Source organism: Diplotaxodon limnothrissa, linkage group LG15 (assembly GCF_057381915.1).
Source record: "Diplotaxodon limnothrissa isolate DT_005_m linkage group LG15, D_limnothrissa_male_GT1.1, whole genome shotgun sequence".
Classification (NCBI taxonomy): domain Eukaryota; kingdom Metazoa; phylum Chordata; class Actinopteri; order Cichliformes; family Cichlidae; genus Diplotaxodon; species Diplotaxodon limnothrissa.
The window spans coordinates 22,877,750-22,891,483 of NC_140610.1; the positions used below are offsets into that span (position 1 = coordinate 22,877,750).

Below are 13,734 nucleotides of genomic sequence, written 5' to 3' on the forward strand. Positions count from 1 at the left end.
ATATATATATATATATATATATATAAATAAAAAACACCCAGCACGCCCCTGCGGGCGGTTTTATCCTTCAAGCTCGGGTCCTCTACCAGAGGCCTGGGAGCTTGAGGGTCCTGCGCAGTATCTTAGCTGTTCCCAGGACTGCGCTCTTCTGGACAGAGATCTCCGATGTTGTTCCTGGGATCTGCTGGAGCCACTCGCCTAGCTTGGGAGTCACCGCACCTAGTGCTCCGATTACCACGGGGACCACCGTTACCTTCACCCTCCACATCCTCTCGAGCTCTTCTCTGAGCCCTTGGTATTTCTCCAGCTTCTCGTGTTCCTTCTTCCTGATATTGCTGTCATTCGGAACCGCTACATCGATCACTACGGCCGTCTTCTTCTGTTTGTCTACCACCACTATGTCCGGTTGGTTAGCCACCACCATTTTGTCCGTCTGTATCTGGAAGTCCCACATGATCTTAGCTCGGTCATTCTCCACCACCCTTGGGGGCATCTCCCATTTTGACCTCGGGACTTCTAGGTTATACTCGGCACAGATGTTCCTGTACACTATGCCGGCCACTTGGTTATGGCGTTCCATGTATGCCTTGCCTGCTAGCATCTTGCACCCTGCTGTTATGTGCTGGATTGTCTCTGGGGCATCTTTACACAGCCTGCACCTGGGGTCTTGCCTGGTGTGATAGACCCCAGCCTCTATGGATCTTGTACTCAGAGCTTGTTCTTGTGCTGCCATGATTAGTGCCTCTGTGCTGTCTTTCAGTCCAGCTTTGTCCAGCCACTGGTAGGATTTCTGGATATCAGCCACCTCCTCTATCTGCCGGTGGTACATACCGTGCAGGGCCCTGTCCTTCCATGATGGTTCCTCGTCTCCCTCCTCTTTCTTGGGTTTCTGCTGCCTGAGGTATTCACTGAGCACTCGGTCAGTTGGGGCCATCTTCCCAATGTATTCTTGGATGTTCCTTGTCTCATCCTGGACTGTGGTGCTGACACTCACCAGTCCCCGGCCCCCTTCCTTCCGCTTAGCGTACAGCCTCAGGGTGCTGGACTTGGGGTGAAACCCTCCATGCATGGTCAGGAGCTTTCTTGTCTTTATGTCAGTGGCTTCTATCTCCTCCTTTGGCCAGCCTATTACCCCAGCAGGGTACCTGATCACGGGCAGGGCGTATGTGTTGATTGCCCGGATCTTGTTCTTACCATTCAGCTGACTCCTCAGGACTTGCCTGACCCTCTGCAGGTACTTGGTGGTTGCAGCCTTTCTAGCGGCCTCTTCATGGTTCCCATTTGCCTGCGGGATCCCCAGGTACTTGTAACTGTCCTCTATGTCTGCAATGTTGCCTTCTGGTAGTTCAATCCCCTCAGTTCTGACTACCTTCCCTCTCTTTGTTACCATCCGACTACACTTCTCCAGTCCGAACGACATTCCAATGTCATTGCTGTATAGCCTGGTAGTGTGGATCAGTGAATCGATGTCTCGTTCACTCTTGGCATACAGCTTGATGTCATCCATGTACAGGAGGTGGCTGACAACTGCTCCGTTCCGTAGTCGGTATCCGTAGCCAGTCTTGTTAATGATCTCACTGAGGGGGTTCAGGCCTATGCAGAACAGCAGTGGGGACAGAGCATCTCCTTGGTAGATCCCGCACTTGATGGTAACTTGTGCTATGGGCTTGGAGTTGGCCTCTAGTGTTGTACGCCACATCCCCATTGAGTTCCTGATGAAGGCTCTTAGGGTCCCATTGATCTTGTACAATTCTAGGCATTCCAGTATCCAGCTGTGGGGCATCGAGTCATAGGCCTTCTTGTAATCAATCCAGGCAGTGCACAGGTTGGTCAGTCTGGTCTTGCAGTCTCGGCTGATTGTTCTGTCTACCAGTAGCTGGTGTTTTGCACCTCTGGTATTCTTGCCAATTCCTTTCTGTGTCCCACTCATGTATTGACCCATGTGCCTGTTCATCTTAGCCGATATGATGCCTGACAGGAGCTTCCATGTAGTACTGAGGCAGGTTATTGGTCGGTAGTTGGAGGGGACCGGTCCCTTCTTGGGGTCCTTGGGGATCAGGACCGTCCGGCCTTCAGTTAGCCATTCCGGGTGTCTCTCGTTAACTAGCAGCTGGTTCATTTGTGCTGCCAGACGCTCGTGGAGTGCAGTCAGCTTCTTCAGCCAGTAGGCGTGAACCATGTCGGGCCCTGGTGCTGTCCAACTCTTCATACTGGAGACCCTTTCTTGGATATCTGCCACTGTGATGGTTACTGGACCCTGTTCAGGGAGGTCGCTGTGGTCTGCCCTCAGATCCACTAGCCACTGAGCATTGCCGTTATGGGTTGCATCCTTCTCCCATATGCTCTTCCAGTATTGCTCCGTCTCCAGCCTTGGTGGTGCTGTTCTCTTATTGTTCCCTTGCCACTGAGAGTACACCGGTTCTGTGGAGAACAGCTGGTTTATTCTCCTGCCTTCTATCTCTCTGGTGTACCTCCTCAAGCGGCTGGCCAAGGCTGTGAGTCTTTGCTTGGCAGTTTCCAAGGCCTCAGGTATGGACAGCTTGCTGTATTTCTTAGGCACCTTATTTGTCGCACCTTTCTGCAACTCCGTTAGTTGGCTAACCTCCCTCCGTGCTACTTTGATCTTGCCCTCTAGCCTCCTTCTCCATGGAGGGTACTGCCCCTTGTGGCTGTTCAACTTGTAGCCAAGCATCTCACTGATCACTGCTGCCGTATTGTAGATCAGCTTGTTAGTGTCGGTAATCGTGGTTGTAGGTATTGCCCGTAGTGCTGCATTAACATCATCTAGCAGACCTTCTGAGGGTACTTCACGTAATCTTGGTAACCGGCTACGGGGGATCCAGGTTTCAAGCTTGGCCATGATCCTATTTTTCAGGTCAGTTCCTCTCGCACTCAACGATCCTTCTCCTATCGCACTTGGGGCTATGTACCCAATCTCGGGTGGGGGTGATGATATCTCCCCCCTGACCTGGCGTCCTGACTCCTCCTTGCCGTAGCATTTGTGTTATATATATATATATATATATATATATATATATATATATATATATATATATATATATATATATATATATATATATATATATATATATATATATATATATATATATGCAAATTCATTGCCTCAAGCAAATAAGCAATGTTTGCTTAAGATAACTACATTAGGACAACTTATCCATTCATGAATTACATTTTTGTCATATTTTATATTTGTATTTTGAAAACAGTAGCGATGTCAGCTACCATTTCACACACTTCACATGGGATTTTGTTGGTTGAAGGACCCTAATAGACTCTAGAATTGTCACCATAAGCGCTGCCTGTCTGTTTCGTATGAGCATAACAGTTCAGGCTCAGCTGTGTTGCATGTGTGTCAAGAAAGAAGCAAGCATGAAGAAAAAGGAAGTGTACCTAATAAAAGAAGGAGGAAAGGAACAAGGTTTATCTGGCAAAAAATAATACATTGGGAAATAAAAATTAGCAGAAAAAACTTGTAAGATTTCATTTGATTTTTCTGATTCTAAATGTTTGGTATTGACATCCAAACCATTATAAAGGCCAAAATATAATCTCAGTAAACAGATGAGTAGATTAAATAATAAGTGTAAGTAAAAGCAATAATAATCTGCCATTAAATGTTTTTATTTTCCATAGTTTGTTCCAATAACGGTATAAATTTGTCTTTCTTTTTTTCCACAGTGATTAATTTGCCTTGTTGCCATTTTTATTGACTTCAGCAACATTGTGCAGGGGAATTAGAGCATCCATTTGCTGTTGCTATATGTGAAGCTAGCCTTAAAGGCAACTGATGACGGGCTTTCTGTCTCCCATTCAGTTATCCACTCATCTCTCTTAAAGTAGAACAATCTTGACTCAGGATAAAGAAAGAAAAACTCCAGACGTGTGAACGGCACCTCCTCACGACACATCCCCACGTTAACAGTACATCAATCTGACTCCGCTCCCTAAAGACTGCGCTTCAGCTTCTCAGTTAAGCTTGTATGTAGTGAAAAATCTACCGTCTACAGTGGTGAGTGATTATATTAAACAAGGGTTTAAAGATTGTGTGTACTTTTTATAAAGAGGGTTAAGAAGTGGATGTCAATGTTATGTGACATGAACAAGTTTCCATTAGAGCACTGAAATACCAGCTGTTTCGATATTAAATTTGCCTTTAGGAATTAATCTGTAAGTGCTTGAAATGTAAGCTTTATTTAACGTTGTTTTGTTGTTGTTTTTTCCTAAAAGAATTATCCGGTTTTTAACATACGGATAAAAGGCACTGTTCAACGGAAATCTTCATTTTGTGGGCTATTTACTGTGGCATCATTTAATTTGAGTTTTAGTGGGAATTTTTTGTATTTAACTTACGTTAAAAATGGTCAAAGTAACTTACTCTTTTTAACGATATTTGAAATGGTCGCTAGCAGTTATGTTCTCGCCACTGCCTGTTACCATTATGGGTGTAAAGTATGGAGGACCACAAGAGCCACACACATTGAAATAAAGGATTCTACTTAAATGATGAATTGTAGAACAAATTCTGCATCTGTGAATTCATTTTAACGAATTTAACCCTCTGGGGTCGCGGGACGCGTCAAAATCACATGACCAATTTAAGAGGACACAGCTACAAGATGCAGCACGTCAGAGTCTCCATTTCAACTTGGGTCAAAAGTGCGGACTTCAAGCTATATACCAGTTTACCATGTCAGCCAATCAAAAAAAATGATAAGGCAACATGTGACATTTGGTTGTTTAGGGAGAAGAGGAAGTTTTTAGGGGTGACACCCGCAACGGACAGCGGGCGAGCGAAAGAAAGAGAGAGAGCGAGTTTTCATATGTGAGACATTAGTGACGTTTAGCGTGTTTGGAGGCTAGAGTTAGTTTACCTGCTCTGTTATGGTAACTGTCTTGATTAAAAAATATTTTTATATTTTTAAAAGCATATCAATTAACAAAAACATTAAAGAGTGTTTGAGAACGTTTATCCAGCCATGATTTGAAAGCATATAGCCCACATTTTAACAGACTGGTGTAGCAGTGAAGATGTTTAATCTGCAGTGAAAGTAATATAATAAAAGTCACATGTTGTACCAGCTGTTCCAGTGAAAGGTTTGTCCCATTAGCTTGTCTATATACCTTTTCAGTTACATTTCATCAAACAGTCCTGAGAATCCACACAAATGATCTTTTTATATATTACAGTCCAAAGTGAATGCAGATGGTCTCCTGCAGCTTTAAAATATCTAAAGGACACTGAGTGTGGAAACGATCTGTGTTTCTCTTTTTGGTCATCATTAAGTGCTAAAAATTCTGCTGCTGATGTACTCACATTCCTACCAAAAGACTTCCCCTTTTCTTCTCAGAGGAAAAACTATTTCAGAAATGCAATGAGGAACCAACACGTGTTAGAGCAAGAAAGAAAACATCTTATCTGTTACAGCTTGGACATCAACAGCAGATAGTTGTCCTCTTCACCTGGCCCTCTATATCAGCATAATATTAGCATAAATCACAGGAAGTGGACACAGCATCTCTACAAGAAGGACTATTTCAGAGATTAATTTTTAATGTGAGAAACAGGAAGGAGAAAGACGGAGAATGGCTGAATTCAGGTGGATTCAAATGTTTTCATCAGTGATACTAATGCTTCAATTGTCAGGTAAGAATATTTAAACGTTTATAAATGAGATTACAAAAGCTTAGTTTGTTGACATTATTGATTTTATTCTTTTCTTCACAGCAGCAGCAGCTGACTACTCTGAGTTTATTATCAGGGATGAAGGTGAGGTCACTTTGTCATGTGAAAATGTGACAGATGATCAAGATAAATGTGACAGAACTACCTGGCTCTTAAGTCAGTCAAATAGAGCCGTAGTAACACTGTTTGAAAACGGGAAGATTCACCAAGAGGCTGAAAATAAATCAGACAGACTGAGTGTTACAGCAAAATGTTCTCTGGTTATAAAGAAGCTCACAGCTGAGGATGTTGGTCAGTACACCTGCAGAAGGTTCAACAAATCAGGACAAAAAGAAGGTTCAGACTCTGTAGCTGAGCTGTCTGTTGTTAACAGTGAGTATTTCCATCATAATGTTTTCAGATTATTAGAACATCAAACTGAAACATTACAATAACTATAACTACAGTGATGATTACTGTAAATGTTATTCTTGTTCTCTCTTTTTTAACAGTAACTGAATATAAGGATGATGACACAGTGACATTGAAGTGCTCTGTGTCCACATATAAAGAATGTAAATACACTGTGAAGTGGCTCTATGGTAACAAAGACCTGAGGAAGTCACAGTCTGCCTGCAGTGTGACCTTTGCAACATCTGATCATATTTACACATCCAAGAACTCTGAGATGTTGAAGTGCCAAGTAGCACATGGTGGAAACGTGCAGGAGTTTATCTTCAGTCAATCTTCTGGTCAGAGAAGGGATACGTAAACATTTCAGTCCTTACAATAACTTCATCCTGTTATAAACAAACAAAGAACTTTTTTGGGGATATGATCATAGAAAAAGTGCTTGTATGATTGGGTGAATAAGGCGAGTTGTATAAAGCGCTTTGAAGTCAGGTAAAGTAGAAAAGCACTGCAAAAGAAGCACAATTTAACAGACTTCAGAAGCCCGCTCCTACCAACAGTCAGCGTTGGATTCTTATACACGATACACTTACTTCACTTCAGCAAGTTCCCAAAAATAAGCTGTAAAAGAAAACATCCTGTGGAGATGTATTAATGGAAAGAAGGAAAAGGGGAAGTCAGCTTAATGAGGCTGCTGTTCATTTTCTGTTCCAGTTTATAAAAAAGCTTATTTTTAAAAAACATTTCTGTCAGTGAAATAACATTATAACCAGAACAATATTTCTTTGTTGGTCATTTTAAGCAAATACAATGATCTTAACCGAGTAATTTTATACAACCTAAAACACATTTGATTTTTATACATCAGGATTTTAAAAAGACAAGAACCTGCAGACATAATGTGTTTAATGTTTTTCTTTTTCTTCAGGTGTGTGGAAGTTTATTGTTGTAGCGCTGGGGTTAACAGTACTCATAATGAGTGCTTTCATAGGCATCATATGGAAGAGAGTTAAAGGTGAGAGCTTTCACAAGACTGAGCTTTCATCACCAGGGAGACTGCAGAAACCAGGATGGACTTTCATTCTAAAAGCTTGAATTGATTTTTCTCTTTTTCAGGACACAAATCACAGATGAATGAAAATGCTGTGAGTTATAACACTTTCATGCTATATACGAGTAATCAGTCTTTCTTACTGATGTGATTATAGTCTGCTGTGTTTATGAGGCTTCTTTGTCTGTTTTATTTGTTTCAGGAACTCAGTTTAAACCCTGCAGTGACTCTGTCTGCTCCAGGAACCATTCAGGACTCTGTGAGCTCAAATACTTACTCACCACTAGGGATGGGTATCGTTTAGGTTTTATCCGATACCGGTGCCAAATCAGTACTTTTGAAACGGTGCCGGTGCTCAAACCAGTGCTTAAAGAATGGAGAACACAAAATTGGTCCAAAAACCTCTCATGTTCAGCTGGTTTTTTGTAAAAAGATAACAATGTTAGCCTTTTCTGCAGCTATGGGGCATATATGGTATCACTCTTGGCTGGAAGCAGTGCTTAAACAATGGAAAAAACACAAACTTTATCCAAAAACCTCTCATGTTCAGCTGTTTCCCTCTTTTTCTTTGGTCATTTTAGCCTTTTTGGCCAGAGTGAAGGGAGTATCTGCCATCAAACAAGAAGACAGCCGCATGTAGCTACGATGGTGTTTGCTAGTTCACCTTACATGCATTAATTTAATAACGTGGTGAGCCTACTCAACATAAATTATACACGAACAACATTAAGCTACTCACGCAGAGACGAACGGCTGCTGCCATCATCATCCTCATCATTTCTGCTACACTGGCAGTGCTAGGGGCCAGGACTCTACTCTTCGTGTTTTTGGGGATGTTGCTAACTCCGGGTCTGATAACAGGCACCACACCCACAGTAGATGTGCTCGGTGTGAGGTCTCGCAGCAAGCTATCAAATACAGCGCATTTCTGGCCTTTTAACTACCTAACCCCCAACCGGTCTTGACAGAAGCCGCACCATCTGAGCCTGGTTCTGTCGAAGGTTTCTTCTTTTTAAGACAAAGGAGTTTTTCCTTCCCACCGTCGCCCAGTGCTTGCTCAGATGGGATCATTTGATTGTTGGGGTTTTCTTAAACATAAATTGGCCTATTGAAAAAATGTAGTGTTTCTTACTACATTTTATTTTCAATAGACCAATTTATGTTCAAAAAAAAAATTACAGCAGAAAAGAAAGCATGGGAGACATCTGATGCATTTCATTGCTTTTTAAAAAATAATTTATAATTTATCTGGAACAAATAAAAGAAAGTAAAACTAATCTTTTGTGGATTCTTTTCTTCAATAAGTAGTAGAATAGGCAGTTCTTTATACATAAAGCGTAGTGTTTTGTTAAAAAATAAAGTGGCACAGCGGCACTGTGGTAAAGGCCTGTGTTTTTACCATCAGCGTGACAGCACCGTGCCGCCTTTGCAGTTTTAAGGCCCAGGGAAACAAGCCTGCCAGCGCTCTGTAGCGGCTGTGACCGCTGCCGATAAGGAAAGGCTGCTCTTCATAGAGGACTCAAGCTCGGGGAAACCTTTTCTGGTCGACTCTGGCTCCCAGAAGAGCCTCTGGAACTCTTGTGTCGTCTTTACAATGGTATATTATTTAATCTCAAAAAAAACAAAATTAAAAAAAATTGGAGATTTCCCGTATCACATAACATGTGCAGGTACACTGGTACAGCACATGTGAGCGAAATTCTTATGTGTGTGCAACAGAGGTGTGCAAAATACAATAACATAAGAACAAGCAAAATATACGAATGGGTAAATCTGAGAATTATAAGAATAAATATATGTACAAATATAAGAGTGTATGTTAGGGCTGTTCGATATAACGATATATATCAAATGACGATATAAAAATGTCTATTGTTTCCTATTACGCTATCGTTTGTTTCATGATGTCGTAAAATAAACTGTTTACAGCAGTATTTTTCATCGTTTTGACGGTCACCTTAGTGGCTATATTAATTTCTTAAAGTTCTCTCTTTCTCTTATATTTAATATAACCACACTATGGGCGGGCAAGTGCCTGTTTTTACGTGTTTTCGTTAGCAACAATGACGGTAAAACCATCGCGTGGTTCCGCTGTACGCTTGTTTGTTTTCCACGTAAACCTTTCACAATAAAGCTCAAGATCCTGTTGAGACTTTTCAAAACAAACTGAATCACATGAGAGAGTATGCAGAGTTTACAGATGAGAAGCAAACAAAGAGCCGTCAGACTCAAACTATATGTATACACCTGCCCGCCTTCGTAAACAACTAAATGCTATGTTGCCCTATCATTTTTTGATTGGTCCACATGGTATATTTTTTCACCAATAGGAAAGGCTGGGGGAGTTGGGAGGGGGACTGAGTGCTTTCTAGTGTTTTTCCTTATAAAAACCGTTTCTTCCCGCAGTAAATATAAACAACGATAGTATTCAGGAAGAAAACCTGCATATATTATACTGAACATAAAGTTGTTTGCAAAACTTGTGCATAATTTTTACAAATGTACAACTTCTATTCGCATTTCAAGTTATGAAAACAATTCCTTAAAAAAAAAACGCTATGCGTCGCCAGGTATTTCATCGGATTTGATGTGTTACTTCCTTTGACAGTATCACAGTATCAGCTTAAAGCACTTGTTGCTGCTGAGTTTGCATATTTTGCTGTGAAGTACAGCCAGACTTTTGACCGCTTCGCCTTGGACATTTTTAATCTGTAGCTCTGCTCTAAAAGAATGTACGTACCTGGGCCCGCCTACTATCCTCGGAAACGTAAAATGATTGGCTAGAAGTGTATCACAGCTCAGGAAAAAAAAGCACCGAAATAAAGCACCGAAATGTGCGCTGCTTTTCGGTCTGGTTACTACCGTTTATGACAGAACCAGTGCCATCATGGCACCGGACACCGGTACCCATCCCTACTCACCACTTGTATTTGTTCTCCCATATGTTGAATCTAAGCATTACTGAGCAGTCTCTATGTTGTCGTATCTGTGCAGGCTGAATCTGAATACGCTGTTCCCTATTCCTCCATCAGCTACACTAACAACACCACCAGTAAAGCTCAGGTAAGCTGTCCTGTTGGTTATTCAGGTGATGTCAGTTAATAACAATAAAAATTCCCATGAAAGAGCAAGGTAAATGTTGATATCTGAGTGTTAAGAATAAATATTAAGATTATAATACTATTATCATATCTGCCTTACCCTACATTATTATGGTCTTAATTATTTTGTTTTTTGTGTATTAACTTTCAGGTTGTAGGTCAAGATGATGATGATGAAGATGATGACACAGTGACCTACATCACCATGAAAAGTCACATCACTTCTGCTGCACCCTCCAGTGATCCCAGCAGCCTCTATGCTGCCGTTAACAAACCAGTGAGAGACACGTGTTGACGAAACAGCTACAGCTCATACAAGCTTTCTTACGTTACACTGGTTATGGTTGCGCTCCGGCCCTTTTCAACCTGTTATTTGTATCAGATTGTGTAAAAATGTTTCTAATAGGCTTAAGTTCTCCATGTTTAACAAAAAGGATATTATACTGCTCATTTACATTTCTAACACAGAATGTTGCACTATGTTTTATCCATAAATTGTCTCCAGTTTGACAAAGTTCAGAATTTATTACTGTAGCAATCCCTTTATCCAGAAGGGGGTGCTGTATATTCATTATAACAAAATGTGAAGCAGTGGAAGAAATGATCTAACATCCTCAGACATAATAAAAGTCACATGTTACATCAGCTGTTTCTGCTTGCAGTCATTTAAACATCTATATCTCAGAACTGTTTGAGTGTGTGTTTCAAAGCTGAATTAGTTAATTATTCCGTATTCAACAATATAGAATCGCAATGGAAAACAACAAACTTCATTTTGACATTGGGCTATACATCCTGTGATTAACACTCCTCTAAATCCCTGTGCTTTGTGAAAATCATCTCTTTGGGATTTATGATTTGTTCGTCTCTGTAAACTTTTCAATTGGACAAATGGGAGAGAGGGGTTTCACCCACTCAAGGTGCATTTCCTGCTACTCCCTCTGCTCGATGCAGCAGGAAAACTGTTATTCCACCACACAAGGAAAAGAAAAAACATGGTTTTCAAAGTGTGTGCTGCTTCTCATTGCAATTGTATCTGTGGCGTCTGATATGAGCCCTTTTGGTTTGGCGGTGTGCGTAAACTCTGAGCATTATGATTCAGTTTCTCATATTGCAGAAGTAAATAAAGTAAAGTGGACAGGACAACCAAACCTTACTTAACTATCTAAGAGATTAATTTTAGGAGTCACTTTAACAACAACTGGCTGTTAATAAATGAGGAACATGAAAGCTGTGACAGTCTGGTTGTGTAAGAATAATGGCAGAAATGTGAGAAAGAAAGCTGAAAGTCATAATGAGGAAGTCATAGATCGAAAACTACAGGAAGAAGACACACTTATGCTTTAGAAGCCTGAGAAGAAAGGAGAGACTGAGAGACATGATGGTTACATTTAGATGGATAGAAATGTTTCTGTTCTTTGTACTCATGCTTCAGTTTGGAGGTAAGGATGATTTGTACACTGTACATAGTCTTAGGATTTGAAAACTAACTCTTCTTTTTAATTTTAGTAATATCATTTTTATTTAGCACACAAAGCTGTGGTGTTTCTGTGAACAATGAAAACTGAGTTTGATGCACTCTTGAAAAATGTAGTGTTAACATTTTTGATTCTGTCATGTTCTCAGGAGTAAATAGTGGAGATCTTTTGCTCTCCTTCACTGTCAGAGATGGAGATAAAGTCACTTTGCCTTGTGTAAATCTCATCAACAATCATCACAACTGTGACACTACTGTCTGGCTCTTCACTGATTCAAGAGGCACACCATCAGTAGAGCTGGTTTATCTTGGACAAATCAAAGAACAGAAATCAGACAGACTGAGTGTTACAGCAGAATGCTCACTGGTTATAAAGAAGGTCACAGCTGAGGATGTTGGTCGTTACACCTGCAGACAGTTTAGAGGCAATCCAGGGAGACAGCAAGGTCCAGATGCTGTGGTTTATCTGTCTGTTGTTAGTAGTGAGTATTTGCAACACTATATTTTGAGCTCAAACCATCCTGTTAGAACAACATGCTGACAAGTTACATTTTGAAAAAAAGGAAACTTATTCTTATTTGGTCTTTCACTTGCATTTCATCTTCACCAGTGACTGAACATAAGAAAGCTGATGAGGTGACTTTAAACTGCTCTGTGTGGACATATGAACGGTGCAAACACAAAGTGAAGTGGATCCATATCAGTGAAGCTCTGGATGGAGATTACTCTGTCATATATCAACTTATGACTTTAACTGTAGCGTAACAACAGAAGATAACAAAGAGCAGCTTTTTACCTTCAGCACTCAGTCATCAGGTAAGAAACCAGGAGAGATTCTGAAGAACTTTTCAAAATAACTTTGCATTAATCTGACTAATTACCTAAAATATCCGCTCATTTTATTGATCTGAAGCTTTAACTGACTGAATTTAGTTTCCTAATGAAAGGTCCACTGAATTTTATTCAGGTGAGAAATCAAATTCAACAAAATTACAAGGTAATCAACAATATTCAGCTTTTTTTTTTCAATATTTTATTTTAGAATGAAATGTTTTAATTTCAGATACATGTTTTTTTTCCTCTGTATTCATCTACATTAAAAAAACAAAAACAATCAGAAAATGACATTTAAAATATTATTTTCATGCTTTTCATGCTCTGTCTCCAGGCTCATGCTGGTACAGGCTCATCATAGTGCCTCTGGGTTTAGCAGCACTTATAGCAGCTGTTGTGGTCATCAACATCTGGACAAGAGCTGGTGAGAATGTTCACACATAAGCAAGAAGGGTTGATAAACCAGACATGAAGCTCTGAAGAAGCACGGGTTTATGATTTTGTATTTTACAGGTGTGTAAAGATGGTGAACAATGAAAAAGTCCAGTCTACTGAAGTAGTTTGACCAACCCTCCAGCTTCTATCAGATCTCACTGATCAGCACATCAACAAGCTTTATATTTGCACGAGGAGCAGAAGCTTTTAAAAAGGGAATCGTTGTTTTTGCCTTAGTCACAGTTTGGACAATGTGGAGCAGGGAAGTTATTTTACTGCTATTGTTAAATAATCATCATTATTACCATTGCATTAATAATATAATCTGCAGTATGATCATTGCTTTGACAATGTAACAGATAGCTTTAAGATGGCCTTAAGATGTTTATGATGATGTTAATTTTGTATTTCAGATGCAGTTATAACTATTGTGTACACAATGCATATCTGTGCTTATTTGAGTTGATGTTCAGGTTCTTTAAAGGTCTTAAGCTTCACTGACGTGACTGTTCAGGTGATACATGCTGAGGGAAAACTAGAACATAGAAGGAATTGCAATACATGCTTACAAAACACTTATATCAGGTCATTTTATATTAAGCTTTTAGTAGGGGTTCTTGATTAAAACATTTATTTAGTAGAAGACATACATATAGTCTCAGTGAGCCTCTGGTCTGGTAAAAGGTCAGAAGTGCAACAGGTGAATTGAGAAAGAGCATTTGAGGACGAGACACAGACAGTT

The 13,734-nt window shown here is 40.3% G+C and overlaps 1 protein-coding gene and 1 pseudogene across 1 annotated transcript; both read left to right on the forward strand.

Annotated features, from left to right (window-relative positions):
* Positions 1-5,574: 5,574 nt before the first annotated feature.
* LOC146617531 (uncharacterized) lies at positions 5,575-10,541 on the forward strand. The gene is made up of 8 exons (XM_085372077.1): positions 5,575-5,665; positions 5,747-6,076; positions 6,196-6,435; positions 7,023-7,109; positions 7,211-7,239; positions 7,348-7,404; positions 10,140-10,208; positions 10,398-10,541. Exons 1-8 carry the CDS (start codon positions 5,605-5,607, stop codon positions 10,539-10,541), a joined length of 1,017 nt encoding a protein of 338 aa, XP_085228203.1. The 5' UTR covers positions 5,575-5,604.
* Positions 10,542-11,624: 1,083 nt separating this feature from the next.
* On the forward strand, positions 11,625-13,001 carry LOC146617532 (uncharacterized; annotated as a pseudogene).
* Positions 13,002-13,734: the final 733 nt, after the last annotated feature.

Bases quoted from the DNA above. Each gene is read 5' to 3' on its own strand.
- LOC146617531 (XM_085372077.1), top strand. From the start codon at position 5,605: ATGGCTGAATTCAGGTGGATTCAAATGTTTTCATCAGTGATACTAATG. The intron at 7,240-7,347 runs GTGAGTTATAAC...TATTTGTTTCAG, and splicing joins CACAGATGAATGAAAATGCT to GAACTCAGTTTAAACCCTGC. The intron at 7,405-10,139 runs GTGAGCTCAAAT...GTATCTGTGCAG, and splicing joins CAGGAACCATTCAGGACTCT to GCTGAATCTGAATACGCTGT.